Genomic DNA, 16,625 nt, shown 5'->3' on the forward strand with positions numbered 1-16,625 from the left:
TTTTTTAAGAAAACTTAAAAAGCCCGGTAGCTCTGGTCTAATCATAATGATGTTGTCATGGCAGGTTCGAAGCGCTTCGATCATCGTAAACGCCTAAAATAATTCTATCTAATCCAATCATACTCAAAGATATCCAGCGATCAGAGCTTTTCCAGTTTTCTATAGAATGAGTATAGACCGGTGATGGGCACCGCCTTGCCCACGGGCAAAGCTCTTTTAAGCTTTCTATACATTTGTATGGATCAGTGATGGTCAAAACAGCGCCCGTTGGCGGAGCTCCTCACAGCTCTCTGTAGTTTTTATATGCACGCGCACAGAGTAAAAGCTCTCTCTGAGTATTACTTCTCTATATGTAGGTCGATTTAATAATAGTAACTTTTGATTATCAAAGCTTTTTCTCTAAAATATATACGGAACGGATATCTTATTTTAAGCAAATTATTTCTTAGCCAATTCTTCTTCAACAATAGTTTAACCGAGGGTCTTGATGCCTAAAAGTATGTCCAAAATAGAAGGCAATCGAAAATTGGTGAAGCCGAAATTATTTCCAGAAGATTTCGAGCTCCTGTTTAAAAAACGAAAAAAATTTCTTATAATTTTGTAGCGCCTTCATAAAAATCAACCCTGCGAAACCAAAAACACCCCATTCGAATTCGATGTAAATATTGAATTTTGCACTTACATTCCACACATTCGCACAGCTAACGGTATTGGAGAGCGACGTCTGCGCAGAAGGACGCTAACTGCGGCTGACAGCCTTAAAGGTGATGGCTAAATGCAAAATTTTTCCATACACCAAACTGTCGTTGTCGACATTTGTAAGAGTTTCATTCAAACGAACCGAAGCGTAGCAAACGAACGGGCGAACAACCGAATGAGTTGATTGCAGAGTAAGCAAAGAAAAAATTAATTTTCTTTCAATTTACTTTATTAAAGCAAACAATTCGCAATTTGCTAATGGGCAAAAAGCGATAAATTACCAAAAACTAAAGTGGATTAACTGAAGACTTGAAAAATAAAGCCTACGAGTGTTGTGAAAACTAATTTCTGTGACAGCGGTTAGTAATTGGTGGGCAGGAGAATTTTGTAAAAGTGTGAATTGGAATTTTTTCTGCTGCTGCATAAGAGGCCACCAATTTCGAACTGGAGTTTTTTCACTGCTTCAATTTTCATTGACTGTAAAACGATAAACTCGCAGCGACAAATTATATCATTCGTGTAAATCTGCGCCTGAAAATTGGCTACATAACAATTTGAAATTTTCCACAAACGCTTGAAAATACTTCAAAATTTTTCATGCCAAGTCTGTTCGTCCCCAAGCGACGCCGCAAAAGTATGCAGCAAGCGGGGCAGTGGCGGCGATGTCGCACACATTTTTCTCGTTCAGGGGTGTGACTGACAGTTTCGATTTTTTTCATATTATTTAAGCGAGCAACCGCTGCTTGCTGTGCGTAACCAGTCGAGCCACAACGACGAACAACAAAAACAAAGTAATAGTTGCAGAAAAAACTACTAAAAAGTGCAGACGGCAGAAGTTTGTGGAAAATACGAAAATTGTGCAAATATTAAATAAAACGAAAGCAAAAAAAAATGCAAGAAGTGTTGAATTAAGTAGTTGGCGGTGTTCGTGCTGCAGTGCTATTGAGTGGCCGCGGCAGCCAAGACAAACGATTTGCAGCTAAAAATCAGCGAGCTAAGTTAATTGCGTTGTGTCTGCGCCAGAGTCTTTAGTTTTACACTTGAAAATCGTTGCATACTTTTGGGCGCATAGTGAAATTCGACATTTCTGTGTTTTTGAAAATTTTTGGGAAAACTCGAAACTGAAAAACTCAAAGTTCGAAATACTCATTCTTGAAATTTTGACAGTGCGGCAAAAGTTTAAAAAAAAGGTTCCTAAAAGATCTTACTGAAAAGTGAAATATTTAAATTTGTGTGCCGAAATAAAACTTTTAACGCAGCTTAACCAACGAAATGATAATAGATTTAAGTTATTAGACTGAAAGACTCATAACACAAATATCAGCCTTTGTAAACTTTAATAAAAACGAACCGAGAAAAATCTAAAAAATATTGAATGAAAATTGAATTTATGTATTTTTTTTATAAAAATAGTTTTGGAGCTTAAATCTTAAGTTTTTTTTTTAAATCTATATATTTAATTTGTATAAATATTTTTACTTTTTTTCGGTTAAATTAATTATCTAATAATTTTCTAGAATAAAAACTTTGCCTAAAAATTTTCTTAGATAATTACAAGAAGATTGTTAATACTTTTTACTAAATTTGCAAAAACAAATTTTCCAATTTTTTTTTTTGTATTACATACTTCTACTTTTGTGCAAAAATTTTCCTGTTACAAAAGCCTTGTAGTGTTTAAATAAAACATAACTAACTGAAATTATTTAAATTAATTTCTTATCTAAAAATTTAATTTAAAAAGGTAATTTCTGTTTTTTAAGTTTTTGCTCTTAACTTTGTAATTATTTAAATTTAATTCCGTTGCTATAAACTTTCTCGAGAGATTTTTTCTAAGTTTCCATAAAAATTAATGCTTTCTGCAAAAACTTTAAATCCTTCAAATACAGTGAAAACCATTTAAACTTTCGTGAAAAAAAAAACAATAACAAAAACAATAGTTTGTTAGACTCCAAAAGCGAATAAAAATTTCAAAAACAAAAAACATTGTGCAAAAATGTTAAAATCGCGAAAATTCAGTCTTGGCCTGCTGGCTTTAACTGTCATCTGTGCGACAAATTGCCTAAATGTACAGGTGAGTGAGTCATGATTATTAATAAAATCCTCACATATGTATGTACATGTGTAAGTATAGCCGTTTGTTTATGTATAAGTGTATCTGTATATATACATAAGTACTTACATATATACAAAAGTGTGGTATGTACTCCAAACTGACTATGCCTCGAATGTCCTGCGAGAACTCGCAGCGCGCCGTACCAACAACTCCGCACTTTGCCTTTGCTGCTTTCCGTTCACCTTTCAGGCTTCACTCACCATCATCGTCGCTCGCAACGTCGTTTGGGCTGTCGGTTTTTACCGTTTGCCCTGATGCTTCGTCGTTTTTATGACCTTTTTTGCTCACCGCCATTGCTGCCTCTTCTTCTGCTTCTGCTTTTGCTTCACTTGTAATGCTGTTGTTTTTATTGCTTGGTTGGTTTCTTATTTATGCTTGCTTCGGTGTTGTTGCTTGCACTGTCTTTTCGTTTCAATATGCTTCGTGATTATCGTTGTTGTAGTTGTTTTGTCTCTTGTTGTGGTCACTGAAATAATTATAATGCTCCGTTGGTCCTTACTCGTTTGGTTGCTTATGTTGTTGTTGCTTTTGTTACAATTGTTGTTTTTCGTTTTCTTTTTCTGTTTGGTTTGCCTTTGCTTATAAGTCCTGCGTTTGTGGTGACCAGCGACAGTGGTAATATTTTTTGAAACTCATTTATACCCCGCGCTCGCCCTTCGCGTAGCTCCCAGAGAAAGTTGACCAGGGGTTGCTGTTACAGTAAATAAAAAGCCATAAAACTGGGTAGAAAGTAAGCAACAGCCAAATTGCGCATAGGGATTGTCTACATTTATTGTTAAAGGAGAAATGACATTTTCGCTCGTTTGAATTTGGCTTACAAATATGCGGCCGCCGTCCACCACTCGCCGCGACGTGCTCGTGGAGTGTCGAAAATGCTTCGAGTGCAAAAAAAAATGGTAATAAAATAACTTTTATGTGCCTACAAAAGAGACACAAGAAATTACGAGCTGGAAAACATTGTTGTAAATGAGTAGTTGGTTTACCGCTGTTAGGAGAGGGGGAAGGCGACGTGTTTATGAGTGTTTGGGTTGCAGAAAGGTTGCATACAGAATTTTCTTGAAGTACCCGCAAATTTTTACTTAAAAAAAATTTACGTTGATACCTAGGACTATGGTTCAAAGCTCTTTAAAACTAGTAAATCTGGGAGATATATAAACCACTTTTCTTGCATTTCTTAGATTTGGTATTTCATTGCAGATGTGCTGGAATACAGACTTAAAAAAAGGAAAGTTTTAGGCTAGGCGCTTAGTGGAGCGGCGAGCAAAGAGCATCGAGCAAAGCGTCGATTACTAACGTATATGTTTCAGAGGGAGCGCACATAGTGAAGAGCAAAGTGTACAAACACGTTTGTAATTGACGCTTTGCTCGATGCTATGCTCATCGCTTTGCTCGCCGCTTCATTATGCGTTAGCCTTATATTCCAATTCAAATAACTAGTAGTAGAGTCATTAGTGACAAAAATGATCTCCAAACTCGCGGTAGCTAGGGTTTGGCTTCGTAACAGTTTGGGGTATTTTAACAGCTCTTTGGTTCAGTCTAAAGCTAGTCCGACCTCTCAGCGTTGGACAGCAGCTTCAGAGTCCCGCTGGTAGTTGCTAAGATAAGGCAAGATAGTCGTCCTCATGCCGTAAGCCTAGTTGTTACTTTGGAGTGATTCTCTCAGGGTTCATATTTTCGCCTTGGCGATACTCCAAATTTACTTCTTTAGTTGTGAAAAAATTGTGCTTAAAAATATTCAACAATCCAAGACGCAAACCTGCAAAGTGAAAAGCTTTCATATTACATCTCTTAAGCTCGGAACACTTTGACGACAGCAAGCGACAAGCAGCATCTGTCAAATTTTAAATACACACGTTCTTACGGACACAATTATTTTGACGACAGCACGACATCTTGGCTGCAGGACTGCAATTGTCGACGTCGCCATATTAAATCTATTTCTAATTTTGCCGACGACAATGAGTAGATGTAGTGCTGCAAAATTAAATTGTCGCAAAATTAATCACATATTCTTGATTGTTCATGTTTTTCTTATTTATTTAAATAAAAATACACAATTTGTGAAATAAATATACCAAAATGTCAAACTTTAAAATCAGCGGTTTGCTATGTCGCTGAGGTCTTCAAAATGTTTAAGAAGCTAGCTTCAAGGCGACATTTGTCGACAAAATGATGTCGCTGTCGTTACGTCGTGAAGTTGCAGTCGTCAAAGTGTTCCGAGCTTTAGTATATAATTTTAGACGTAAATATTGTACATTTTTACAAAATATATATATATTTTTAAATATTTTACAAAATATATATATATATTTTTAAATATTGTACATTTTTTTTGTGCAGAGTTTTGTAATCTCCTGTAGACATGATTCTTTGCAAAAATCCGTGGAAATAACGACAGTATTGATTCTCTAGAGAATCTTTTGAAGTTGTAAGAAAGGTCTTTGACAGTTTTTTGTGATACTGACTTACCCTTTCTCATTTCTATGGTCATGGGGGAAAACGAAAATTAAAGATCAAGGTAAACTAGTTGGTGGATAGTTGGTGAAGTCGGTACATATGTTTTGATTTGATAAAATATTCACAAAGCAGTGTACTCAAATTGAAAACTTGAATTTAGGAATAGGCTTGCCTTAAGATTGATCTTCGATAATTGCCCAAGGAAAGGGAGAGGACTGAGCCAGTATAGAATTTAAGTACGAGGCATTATATTTGTTTTCTGAACACCTAGGATCAAAATACACCGTCTGACAACTGCTATATATGTGAAAGGAAACAATGTCGCAACCCTAACTACAGGATTAACATCGTTAAACTTCATAACATATAATAGTAGGTCGATAACGATGTTTAACCTGTAGTTAGTGTTAACCATACATTGAGTAACCGAATATTTGCACTGAATATATTTCCAAACAGATACTATTTTATCTGTTAATAAGGTGATATTTTAAGGGTTAGCAGCAAACTAAGATTCCAAGTTTCCTAGTGTCCAAAAACTGCTTGTATTTTTTTTTTTTGATTCTAAATTCATATATGATACTTAGCTCATCATCGGACACACTTTGTATTAAACAGAAGATATCATTTTACCAAAAGTGTATTCCAAAAATCAGAAGTGGGATTTTAAAAGCTTAGCGCTTAACTTCTACGCTCGGAAACCTCTAAACAATGACTAGTAAATGCGCCGAAAAATATGCAACATGAAAGCCAAAGAGGGGCAATACCACAGCAGAAAGGCAGATAATGTTACTCTAGAGACGTTGCATATTCTTAGGCACACTTATCATTTATCTAGAAATTCGCAGAGCCCGTAGCAAACCACTGCTGATAGTTATAGGATTTTTTTTTGTGAAGACGTGGCTCTAGTTAAATCACTCCGAGCGTATCTAATGGAAAGCGCAATCGCACACTCCGTCATGACAAATGATTTTTCTCCCTTTTGCTCTTTCTTATATACATTCACAACTTCTGCTTGATTCAGCAAAATAATAAAATCAATATGTAGTTGTTACTCTGACACAATTCGCATTTTTGTTAAATAATCAGCAGCAATAAATCAAAAATATATTGAATAGAATTTTCTATTTACTCACATACACGCAAACATGCCCACATAAGTACATGCATACAAATGGAAGATCAATGATGACAAGAAGCTGAGAAGAGCTTTTTATTCATTCATTCAATTCCACTTTCATTTGCATTCTTCTTTTGTGGCGTGCTTTCTTTTTTACCTTTTTCTGCAAGCTTCTTTTGCAACATCATTTATTAACTCCTTCATTGTTGTGTTGTTGCCTGTTTTTTTTTCTTTTTTTGTTGCAATTGTGAAATCAATTTCCACAGCATTATGAACTTTTTCAAGGCTCTTTCGAGTTAAGGGTTAGCAGTGGGGTCGCGGGCTGCCATGGCCATTCTCGTTCGGGGGCGCTTTCGTGGCGTGGGCGAGCTATTGCGTGTAGCCATGGAAATCGTATACGCGTGTATACATGTACACTGTAACTGTATCTGTAGTTACATATATGTAAGCGTGGGATATTTGTAGAAACTTGATTGGACAAATTGAAGTTTATGTCGCTTACAGAGTTTAAGCGCGCAGGTGTATGTATGTATGTATGTGTTCCTGTACATATTTTGTTAGCACAAAAAGCGTTCGTTGTATTTATGTACTTTCCTTTGACATGCAAAAGTGTCTGACCTCAACGAAATTTTTGTTCTGCGAGGACGATAGTCAGTCCTTGCTGTATAGAATATTTTTGAAGCACGAATTTAGCACTTTTTCTTCTATGCGTCGTATTTTTGCACTTCAGTTTTGTTAACGGAAATGGTTTTGCAGTAAAAAAGATAAATTACATACATATCTCTTATTACATCGCCGATTCTTATTCTTTTGCTGCAATAAAAGTGCAGTTAAATGTCTCGCTCAGACAGCTGGATTTTGGCCAAATCGTTGTTTATGTATGTACATACATACATACATACATACATACATATGTGCATAGTTAGGCGTGGTTGGTGGCTTCATGACTCATCCAGTTGTTTTGGCAGCCTTTCGAGCGCAAGTTGAGTAGTTACACTCAGTGGATGCATTTTTTTGCTTGCTCGAATGCAATGCGTTCTTGGCAAACGCAGCGTGGTTGTTAAGTGAAAAAATTCATAGCAGTTTAGCGAGAAATGCAGAAGAGCTTAAGGATATAATGTAGAAGTGTAGTTTTGCAAAATTGGTTGCAAGAATTTATTGGTAGCTCAGTATAGATACATACATATATTGTAGATCTGTCTGCTGCATATGGATGCCAATTTTGTTTTGAGGGCGATGAGACAACCATAAATGGATTTTAGGTGAATGTTCCACCTTCGATGGTAAGGCATGGAAGTAACTAAACTTTCGGCGAACCCACTCTTTTATCAGCAGAAATTCTGCTAGATAGGACCTTTCAATTTCTAAAAATATATCTATGTGAATGGGGTGTTTTTGTTCTATAGTTTTTATATCTTAAAAAAAATTCCAGCCGTCTCATAATATTTAATATAATTTAGTATGATCGTACAAGGAAATTGTTATAAAAATAGCTGAAACTAACGATTTTATAGCCATTGAAAACTAAGCAGCGCCTATGGATAGGCTAAGATTTTTCGTTATTTTTTTGAAATTAAGACTTTTAATAAAAACAATCCCAATATATAAACTGTTTGCGAATGCAGAAACATTAAGCTATCTAAACTATGAATTTCATATAAAAATACACAAAAATAACAAAAGTACAGAGGTTAGAATATAAGTGGCGCCTGAAGTTAGGCTATAATTTTTGCTTAATTTGACTAAATTCAGCATTTTTGCGTACGCCAGTCTTAAATACCTGTTGGTAGACGTTTTTTGCGAAGCATGAGCTAAGTTTTATATTTTTGATTATTATTTTTTTATTGAAAAAATATATATATCACTAGCTTAGAGTGAAAAAATGTTAAGTCCACTTTTTATGACACAGGAGGCTAGAGAAATTTAAAATGTATTGTTCCGGAAAGGATAAAGGTACTTGCTTTAATTATTTTCATTTTTTCTGAATGAAAGGAAAATTTGCTAAGTCCAAAAGAAGCATCGAAAACGTGATAAGGCCAAAGTTGTACGAAATCTTTTAATAAAGATCGAATCCCTCTGATTCGTAAAGAGTTTTGCATTTCTTTGAACAGGCAAAATGCTGTATTCAATGTTTTATGAAATATTTTAAGAAAATGTAAAATTTTTAAAATGGGTCTTAGTAACTTTTCACTAGCACGCTTCATAGTTAATTTCAAACAAAAATACTCAAAACTAATAAACATACAGCGGTTAAAATTTAATGGCGCCTGCGGATAGGCTATCATTTTTTATTTTACAATGTGCAGCACTTTCGCGTACTCTGGCAAAATAGGAGCGGCGTCTATCGATAGGTTTTAATTTTTGCATTATTTTACGGAATTTAGCATTTGCTGAGAATTTTTTGCAAAAGCCTTAGCAAAGTTACAAACTTTTATAGATTTGAAATTTTTTTTTATATTAATTTTTGTGCAAGCTATTCTGTCAAATTTAAAATAGCATACAAATACAGGGGCGATAAGCTATGCACACTGTGAATTTCATAAATTTTCATACTCAAAACTAACGAAATTAGCAGCATTTAAATATACTCAGCCCTTGCGGATAGGCTATGTTTTTCGATGTTTTGTACTACTAAATTTAACACTTGCACGCACTCCCCTTGCAATTTACGCTTTCACCCTGTACTGCTTAGTCTTTTTAACTGGAAGTGCGATTTTGCACTCCAAAAAAAAGTTGCACTAATGAAAAATCGAACACAAAATGCATTCAGCTGTATGGGACAGAGATTAAGTCAGCTGAAAAAATATGCTAGCGCTTTGTAGGACACATAAGGATATGCATTTCTGTATGCCATACATGCATGAGGTTAGTGCAAATATATGCCTATTATGCATTCCACATAATGAAAACTTCCTGCAAACAATAGCTTGCATTCATTATGCGTGTGTGTGTGTGTGTGTGTGTGTGCGCGTGCAAAATAAGGAATTGCAGATGAAAATCTTCTTCCGCAGGGGAGTAAAAGCAAAACACGGTCCCCAACGGCTTCTACAAGAAATCAGCAATCAACAGGGAAATAAATGAATGACACACAAAAGCGTTGGAAGATTTAATATGGTCGCACAAAAAGAATTGTTGGGAAGAAGCTAAAAAAGGAGTAAAAATCGAAAGTAAAAAAATACATAAAAATGTATGGCAAAAGTCATATGCGCGCATTGCCAGTAGGCGGCGGGGCAGTACGACTGTTAAACGACGCGGTATACAGCAGGAAGTTAAGTCGAGATAGCCGGAGAATCCAGCGCGCGTGTAGCGCCAGCCAGTCCTAACAGTCTGTCGGCCGATTATTCAGCCTTTCCGTCAACTTTCCGGCAAAAAAAAAACTTGCCTTCACATACATTTATTCTCAATCTTACACACTCACTCACTCACATACCACTCGATTCTGCATTGAGCTCAGCACTCGCATTTCTTGCATTCATTCATTCTATTTTTTTATTTCCATTCATTCGCTTGGGGATTTCGCTTGTATGAAAGCCCAGCACTGCCTTCGTTCGAAATTAAAATTGACAATTGTAACAAAAGGCGCGTACATGTGTGGCATAGTTAAAGAGAAAAGACAAGGCTTTAGAGCTACTATGTAGCCCATACAAAGCAGCGAGACAGTGGAAAAAATAATAGGAAATAATAGGCGAATGCTTAATGCTTAGAATAACAATGAGTGAGAGCATAAATGAGTGAGTGTAGCGAAAAATGAAGTGACTGAAAGGCGTCTGGGGGCAAAGAAGGATGAACGAGAAATAAAAGAAAAACAAGTGCTCTAAGAGAAAATGGATAATAACTATGAAAAGGAATGAAAAAAAAAAATTAAATTAGGTTCAATAAAAGAATTAAATTAGGTTCTGTAGGCCATGAAAGTAGCCAAGACGGTTCGTACTTGGCTCGAAAGCATCTGTAAAGCGTCTTTTAAGGTAAATTCTTATAAGGCGGTTGAGAATTAAGCCGTGGAAAGGTCGAATGGAATGTTTAGCGACTAATTTTTTACTATGAATTTCATGCCTAAGTTGGACTAGATTGCTCGGTAGCTTTGAAAGAGTGCCAATTAACGCATTGAACAATTTAAAATTTCTAAAATTTATTTTATAAGTCGAACGAGAAATGGAGACGCCTGTCTGGTGAATGAAATGCGGCGCGCAAACTTAGCGCACTTGCTTGCAGTGATGAGTGAGTGAGAGAGATATCGTGCGCCCAGCTGTGGAGTACGTATATGAAGTTGCGTGTTTTAGAGCGCGAGCGAAAAAAGAGAACTTAATCGGGTTGGACTTGTGAGAAATTAGTGCTTTTTGGAGTCTTGATTTATGTAGTCTATGTAAATTTTCCAGCTATAAACATTTAATAAATTTTCGACTCTCAAAGGTACTTTCAGGATCGGAGTGAATTGGGCCAACAGATAGGTCAAAAAAGCTCTAAGTCGCAACATTTTAGGACTAAAAATGTCTTCTGTTCCATCTACCAATTTAAAATATTTAACGTTAATTAGCTGGACATTTAACTTTTCAGACCAAACTTTTTCATATAAACTATTTACCTTATCCTGTTGCATATTTTCACTTAACAAATTATTAATTTTTTAGACCAAGCAATTTCTCTTTAAAAAAAAAAAACTCTAAAATTCGCTTTCCTCTTTAAGTTTCTTTCCATTTTCGTTTCCCAACGCCGGCGTTGGCGTTACACCTTAATGCAGTTCGTTTGCTCAACACATTATCAACTATGTCCTTATCTACTACCAAATGCAACTCTGATTTTACTGCGCGCATAAAGCAGCTTTTAACATCCAATGGGTATGTGCATTTGGCTTGATAGTTTGCGCTCGTAAAGTAAAGTAGTGGCGATTAAAATTTAGTATTTGGTACTTAAATCAATTGCTTAAGAAATATGGCTAAAGATAATGGGACTTCCATTTAAATTACTAGGATACTCACTGAGTAAAAAGTTTAATGACTTCTCCAATGCAAATAAAGAAAAAAATGAAAAATATAAAGGAAGCTAGAAGTTTTAAGAGGTATTATACATATACACTTTTAAGTTTTCGTATGAAAAAAATGCTTCGCCGCTCCTAGCGAGAATTTCTACTGCAAATTGATATAGGTTGAAGCCTCTGTTTCGATTTCTATAATCTTTATATAAGCACCTGCTAGTGAAATCTCTATTTGGTGATATTCGTACGTAAAAGTTGGTTCTAAATTTCAGAATTCTATGCAGAGTGGCTTCAAAATTTGAACCAACATTCTTGTCGATAGATTTCTCGTGGAATGTCTTACAGAAGCTTTCACTTGGACGCTTAAATAAACGTTCACTAGTGCAGTCCCCGGACCTATAAAACAAGTCAATTTCATACGAAAAGCAGTCCCTAAATTTCAATTTTACGAGATGAGTAGTATCCACAAACATTTTGCAAAGCTTTGAAGAGCTTTCACTTGGAGTGCATTAAAACTCGGGCGTTTTTTCCAGGTTCTAGCTAAAAATTGCATGAATTTAATAAGAGCTACATATATGTGATATGACAGAGCTATAGGTGACATACCTCTTCCAGGTTGTCCAGCCACGCATTATAATTTATATCGATTAGCGTACTGAAAATATTTGCCTATATTGCTTCCAAAAAAATCTTTTAATATTAAGCTCATATTTATCAGCTAATAAAAAATTTGACTCTGTAACTTTTTAAATCCACATTACTATCACAACCACGACCACAGGCATGTGTACTTGGCAACTCCTTTTCACGCTCGATTGTGAATCAACCAAGTACTCAACCCAATAAAGATGATGATAAAGGCAACGATGATTCACACAATCGAGCAAATGAACTGAAATGAATAGAAATGAAAATGATGGTGAATAAAGTAGCGCAGCAGAGGTGAACGTAAAATCTAAAAGCGGAAATAAATGTACTTACATATGTACTTACATATGTAGTGTGAGAAGCAGCACCAAGGCAGGAGGCAAATAGCGGCTCAGGGAGAAGTGGCAGCAGCAGTAGCGTTAAATGCCCATGCGACTACTTGTGCGCTCAAGTGGAGGCACCCATTGAAAAGTGCCAGTAACCGGTAAACTGGAAATGAAGTGAAAAAGAAAAACAAAAGTAGAAGCACAGGCAAGCCACAGCAGAGGCCTGTACCAACACTACAGCAGAGTATAGTGAACATAAACGAAACAATTGCGAGCGAAGAGGTGAAAATGTACACAGCTATAAATACCCTGCAGAAAAGAAATTATCATTTGATAACAAATAACCAACTTGTAGTTAGGGGGGATTTCGATAAATATCTAACTTTTTTGAATTAGCTATGACAAAACTAACTATAAGTGAATTGTAAAGTCGGGCAGGAGTAATGCAGACGTTACCGGGAGTTTGGTTTCTTTAAACAAGCTTCTATTTAAACATCCTGATAGGAAAATTACTTTGAATACACTTTTTTCTGCACTTCGCAGATGATTTCTCGAATTCAGGACATACTATAAAATAAAGATCGAAATTTTATATTATCATATTGATGTTATGTCTTATGGAATTAAAATATGGGATCAACTACAAAAGAACATGTAAAAAATAAGGCAATATGTAACGTTTACTTTTTTTTATAAATATTTTATGCTAGAAGCTAGTTGGCATCCAATGAAGAGGAAACCAGTTCTCACTATTTTGCGGTCATCGCCCTTAACGGCCGAAGGAAATAACTAATAAGTAATAAAATGATACAACTAGTTGACTGCTGGGTAGTTATAAGTTAAGCTAAAAACTAGCCCCATTTTCTGCAGAGTATGAGCGCCTTTATACGTATGGACATGTGTGTGTGTGTGTGTGTAAATGAGCAATTTTGGTTTAGCTCATAAAAGAAAGGCGATACGGCATGGGTAGATATGGGTGATGTCCTTATACAGACCTACCGAGTTACGCAAAGGCTGAAAAGGACGAATATATTACCGTATGGTATGCATGCACTTATGTTTGTGTAAAAACATAAGCGTGCATGTGTGAAGAATAAAAAGCAATTGAAATGAAAACGAACTGGACAAAGGGCAAAAGTGGGCTAGTTAGTGGGTAGAGAGTATTAATGCCAATCATACATAGTGTACACCCATTTTGCGAGCATATCCATATGTAAGCTTGAAACCAGCATATGAGCAGACGTGAGCGACCAAGCAGTGCAAAGGACAGCTGGACAAGGCAGCGACAGAACAAAGAAGTGGTCGAAGCTTTTAGTGTTGACTGTAATTTATAATGAAGAAGAAGAAGTGGCCAGGAGTTGGAGGGTGAATGTGAATCAAAATTAAAATAGGCAGCACACAGAGAACACATTGTTGTCTAGGGAAGGGAGTTGCGGAGAGGCGGGTGGTTTAAAACGTGGTTTAGAAAATAATGGGGTAGTTGGAAACGAGCAAAAAATGTGGGTTGTAGAAATTGTTTTTAGAAAAGTAGTAGTGAAAAGGTACTAGAAAAGAGTAGTAAAAAAAGTTGTAAACATTACAGAGTAAAAAAAGCGGATAATATACTTGAAAAGCAAGAACTCAAGGAATAAAATGATAGCATAAAACTAGTGGAAAAAGTAGCAGAAATTTAAATGGATGAAACGGAGAAAAATTTCGGTATAAAGCTGACAAACGGCTAGTAGAAAAACGTAGCAGAGTAAATAGTACAAGAGAATAGATAAGAGTACAGTTATAGCGGAAAAGCGAGCGCAAAAAAGTAGCAGAGAGTATAGAAAAATGTAAAAAAGATACACAAGTGACGAAAAATCAATCAATCAATGTATTTCTCTAAAAAGTTATTAAATTTGTAGATTTTTTAAGTAGTAGTTCAAAATGAAATGACTGCAAAAACTGTGGTAGTAAAAAATATCAAGTTTATAAAATGAAAAAGGAGCAACAATTAGAAAATAAAACAGTGTAAGAAATATATTTTATTCAGAATTTCTACAACACTTTCGAGTATATAGGTTTGTAGCCCATTCAATTCTAGCCTAATGAAGGGCTTCTACAGGAGTTTAAAAAAAATCGTGCGTACTCGTATAAAAAAACTACTTGCAATTGCTTTCAGTGTTCGGACCATAGTTTTTTGATTTTGATGATTAAAGAGCAGTGTCTAGGCTTTCATATCCTCCCACACGGACAGATCCATTGCATCAATGTATTGTTTTACTGAGGCTCAAAGACGTCCAAAAACGCGTTTTTTGGCACCTTTAAACCTAAGTTTCACGAAAACTAGAGCCAATCTAATTTCTTTAAATTCAGATTCGGATTCTACGGGAAAAATTCTATAAGAATCGGCTGCAATATTTTAGTGAACATAACATTGCTTAAATTTTGTTAACCTGTGTAATTAATACAAAAAAATGTTCATGAAAATAATGGTGAATATTACACCGTGCAACAGTAACTTTTACACACAAAAAAAAATTAATATATTCGCGAAACCATGGGTAAATTATAGCAAAACTTTTTAAAAGGACTTTTTGAGGACATATATAACAGAAAGGATTCTTTAGAAATATAACGGCATAAATTTTTTGTTGCATATGGACGAATGGGTAAGGAAAGTGTCCTTGGCGGATTTTGTCCTTAAATATCCTTGAAAATTTGAAATATTTATTTTTGAAAGTATTATTGTTTCAGCACTAATATACACATTACCTCATCATCGAATTTCGTCCTGCAAACTTTATTAACTTAAAAATAAAAAATTTATTAGAAGCGCATTTTCAATACCTATTCGTCCATGTAAACCAAAAAACTTTATTATCTTTAAATTTTACATAATTTTCTGTCTCATTTGCTACTCGTATTGTTATTCAACATCGCACCGATTTTTTAAAATAAATTTTTGAATCAATCATATCTTTAAAATTTCAAAGTCCTTTGAATAAAAATCCTGACGTCAGAGTGAAAAACTAATAATTACTATATTTGGCCCATAGTTTCGTGAGTATACCGGTTCTATCGTGTGTTCTGATTTCTTTTTTTGTTTTTGTCGCACGGTGCTATGTTGGAGCAAGGTATACACTTTCATTTGTCGCCTAGTGTACACGGTCCCTACTATTTTAATTACTTTCTCTACTACATTTTTAACGTTTACCTTATAGATTACTTTTTCTTACTACTATTCATACTACTTTTTATAACTAGTTTTACCTTTATCTTTTTTGATTTTTTGAGAAAATATTTGTTATCAAATGTTTGTGAAAATCTTCAATCTTCTGACGAAATTCAAAAGTGGTTTTGAATTTTTTTTCCTATTACCTTCAACTACATACATCCTATGCCCCTTCCATTTAGCTAAATGTTAGAAACAGCTTAAATAAAGACTATTTATACAGCCAATAATACCACAATACCAAAAACAATAGCATAACTAATTGAGTCAGATTTATGAGCGGGAGTGTGTTGAGTGGCGGGAGGTAAAGTAGTTTATGTACATATGTAGTAAGTTCATTTTTTCATGACCCCGTTCGTTTGTATGTGTGCATATGAGTGCTGCTTAATACCCGTATAAAATGCTTAAATATGCGGAAAGAATAGAAAAAGGTAAAAAAGGTGCAAGTGAGGTACAAGTGACGTACAAAGTGTTCAAAACTAAAAGAAAAAAAATGAAAAAAAAAATTTTTAAAAAGTAGAAAAATTACTGTGCTGTCGATTTTGCGGTTAACTGCAGATACGAGCATGTGTATGCACTAAAGTGTTGAATAGCATAGATTAGTATATTGGCATTTTTATACTGGCATGTTGATACATACATACCTATGTGTAACTTCACCCTTTCAACCCAATTACTACTATACACAGTGAGCTACGTAAGAGAATTAGTACTCGATTTTTAAATTGATATGCGGGCATACGGAATGCACACACAACTCCAACTGACATGTGTGCCTTTTTCGGATATGTAAAAGCTGTTTGAAAGGCTGGTATTGAGTTAAAGTGCCGAAGCCTGCAAGGGAGTGTGGGCACCCATAGTAGTAGTAGAGACTTTATTTTTTTTCGGGTACTTATGTTACTATAGCTTTTATCTTCTTTTGCGTAAAATTGCAGTAGTACTGCATTTTTTAACAATTTTTCAGATAGAAAGATATTTCGATGTGTTGTGATCTAAGCCCTAATGCGTAATAGTCGCAGCTCGTAGCAGTGTTGCATTAGAAGAGAAACCTTTATGAAGCGAGTTATTCCGATTTGCATTGATTACGA

The 16,625-nt window shown here is 35.2% G+C and overlaps 1 protein-coding gene across 8 annotated transcripts in view; it reads left to right on the top strand.

Moving 5' to 3' along the window:
* Positions 1-783: 783 nt before the first annotated feature.
* Positions 784-16,625, top strand: part of LOC118748464 (amyloid-beta-like protein) — a 237,948-nt gene continuing 222,106 nt past the window's right edge. For 6 of the 8 annotated variants that reach the window (XM_036482911.1, XM_036482918.1, XM_036482919.1 and 3 more), the window contains exons 1-2: positions 784-890; positions 2,586-2,770. In XM_036482911.1, coding sequence (XP_036338804.1) covers positions 2,693-2,770 — 78 coding nt within the window. In that variant the 5' untranslated portion in view covers positions 784-890; positions 2,586-2,692. Of the gene's footprint in view, positions 1,059-1,499; positions 1,698-2,585; positions 2,771-16,625 lie in introns of those variants that run through there. The other 2 variants (XM_036482913.1, XM_036482914.1) reach the window with 2 other exon arrangements.

This window comes from Rhagoletis pomonella, unplaced genomic scaffold (genome assembly GCF_013731165.1).
Source record: "Rhagoletis pomonella isolate Grant_MI unplaced genomic scaffold, Rhpom_1.0 Rhpom_scaffold_00013, whole genome shotgun sequence".
NCBI lineage: Eukaryota > Metazoa > Arthropoda > Insecta > Diptera > Tephritidae > Rhagoletis > Rhagoletis pomonella.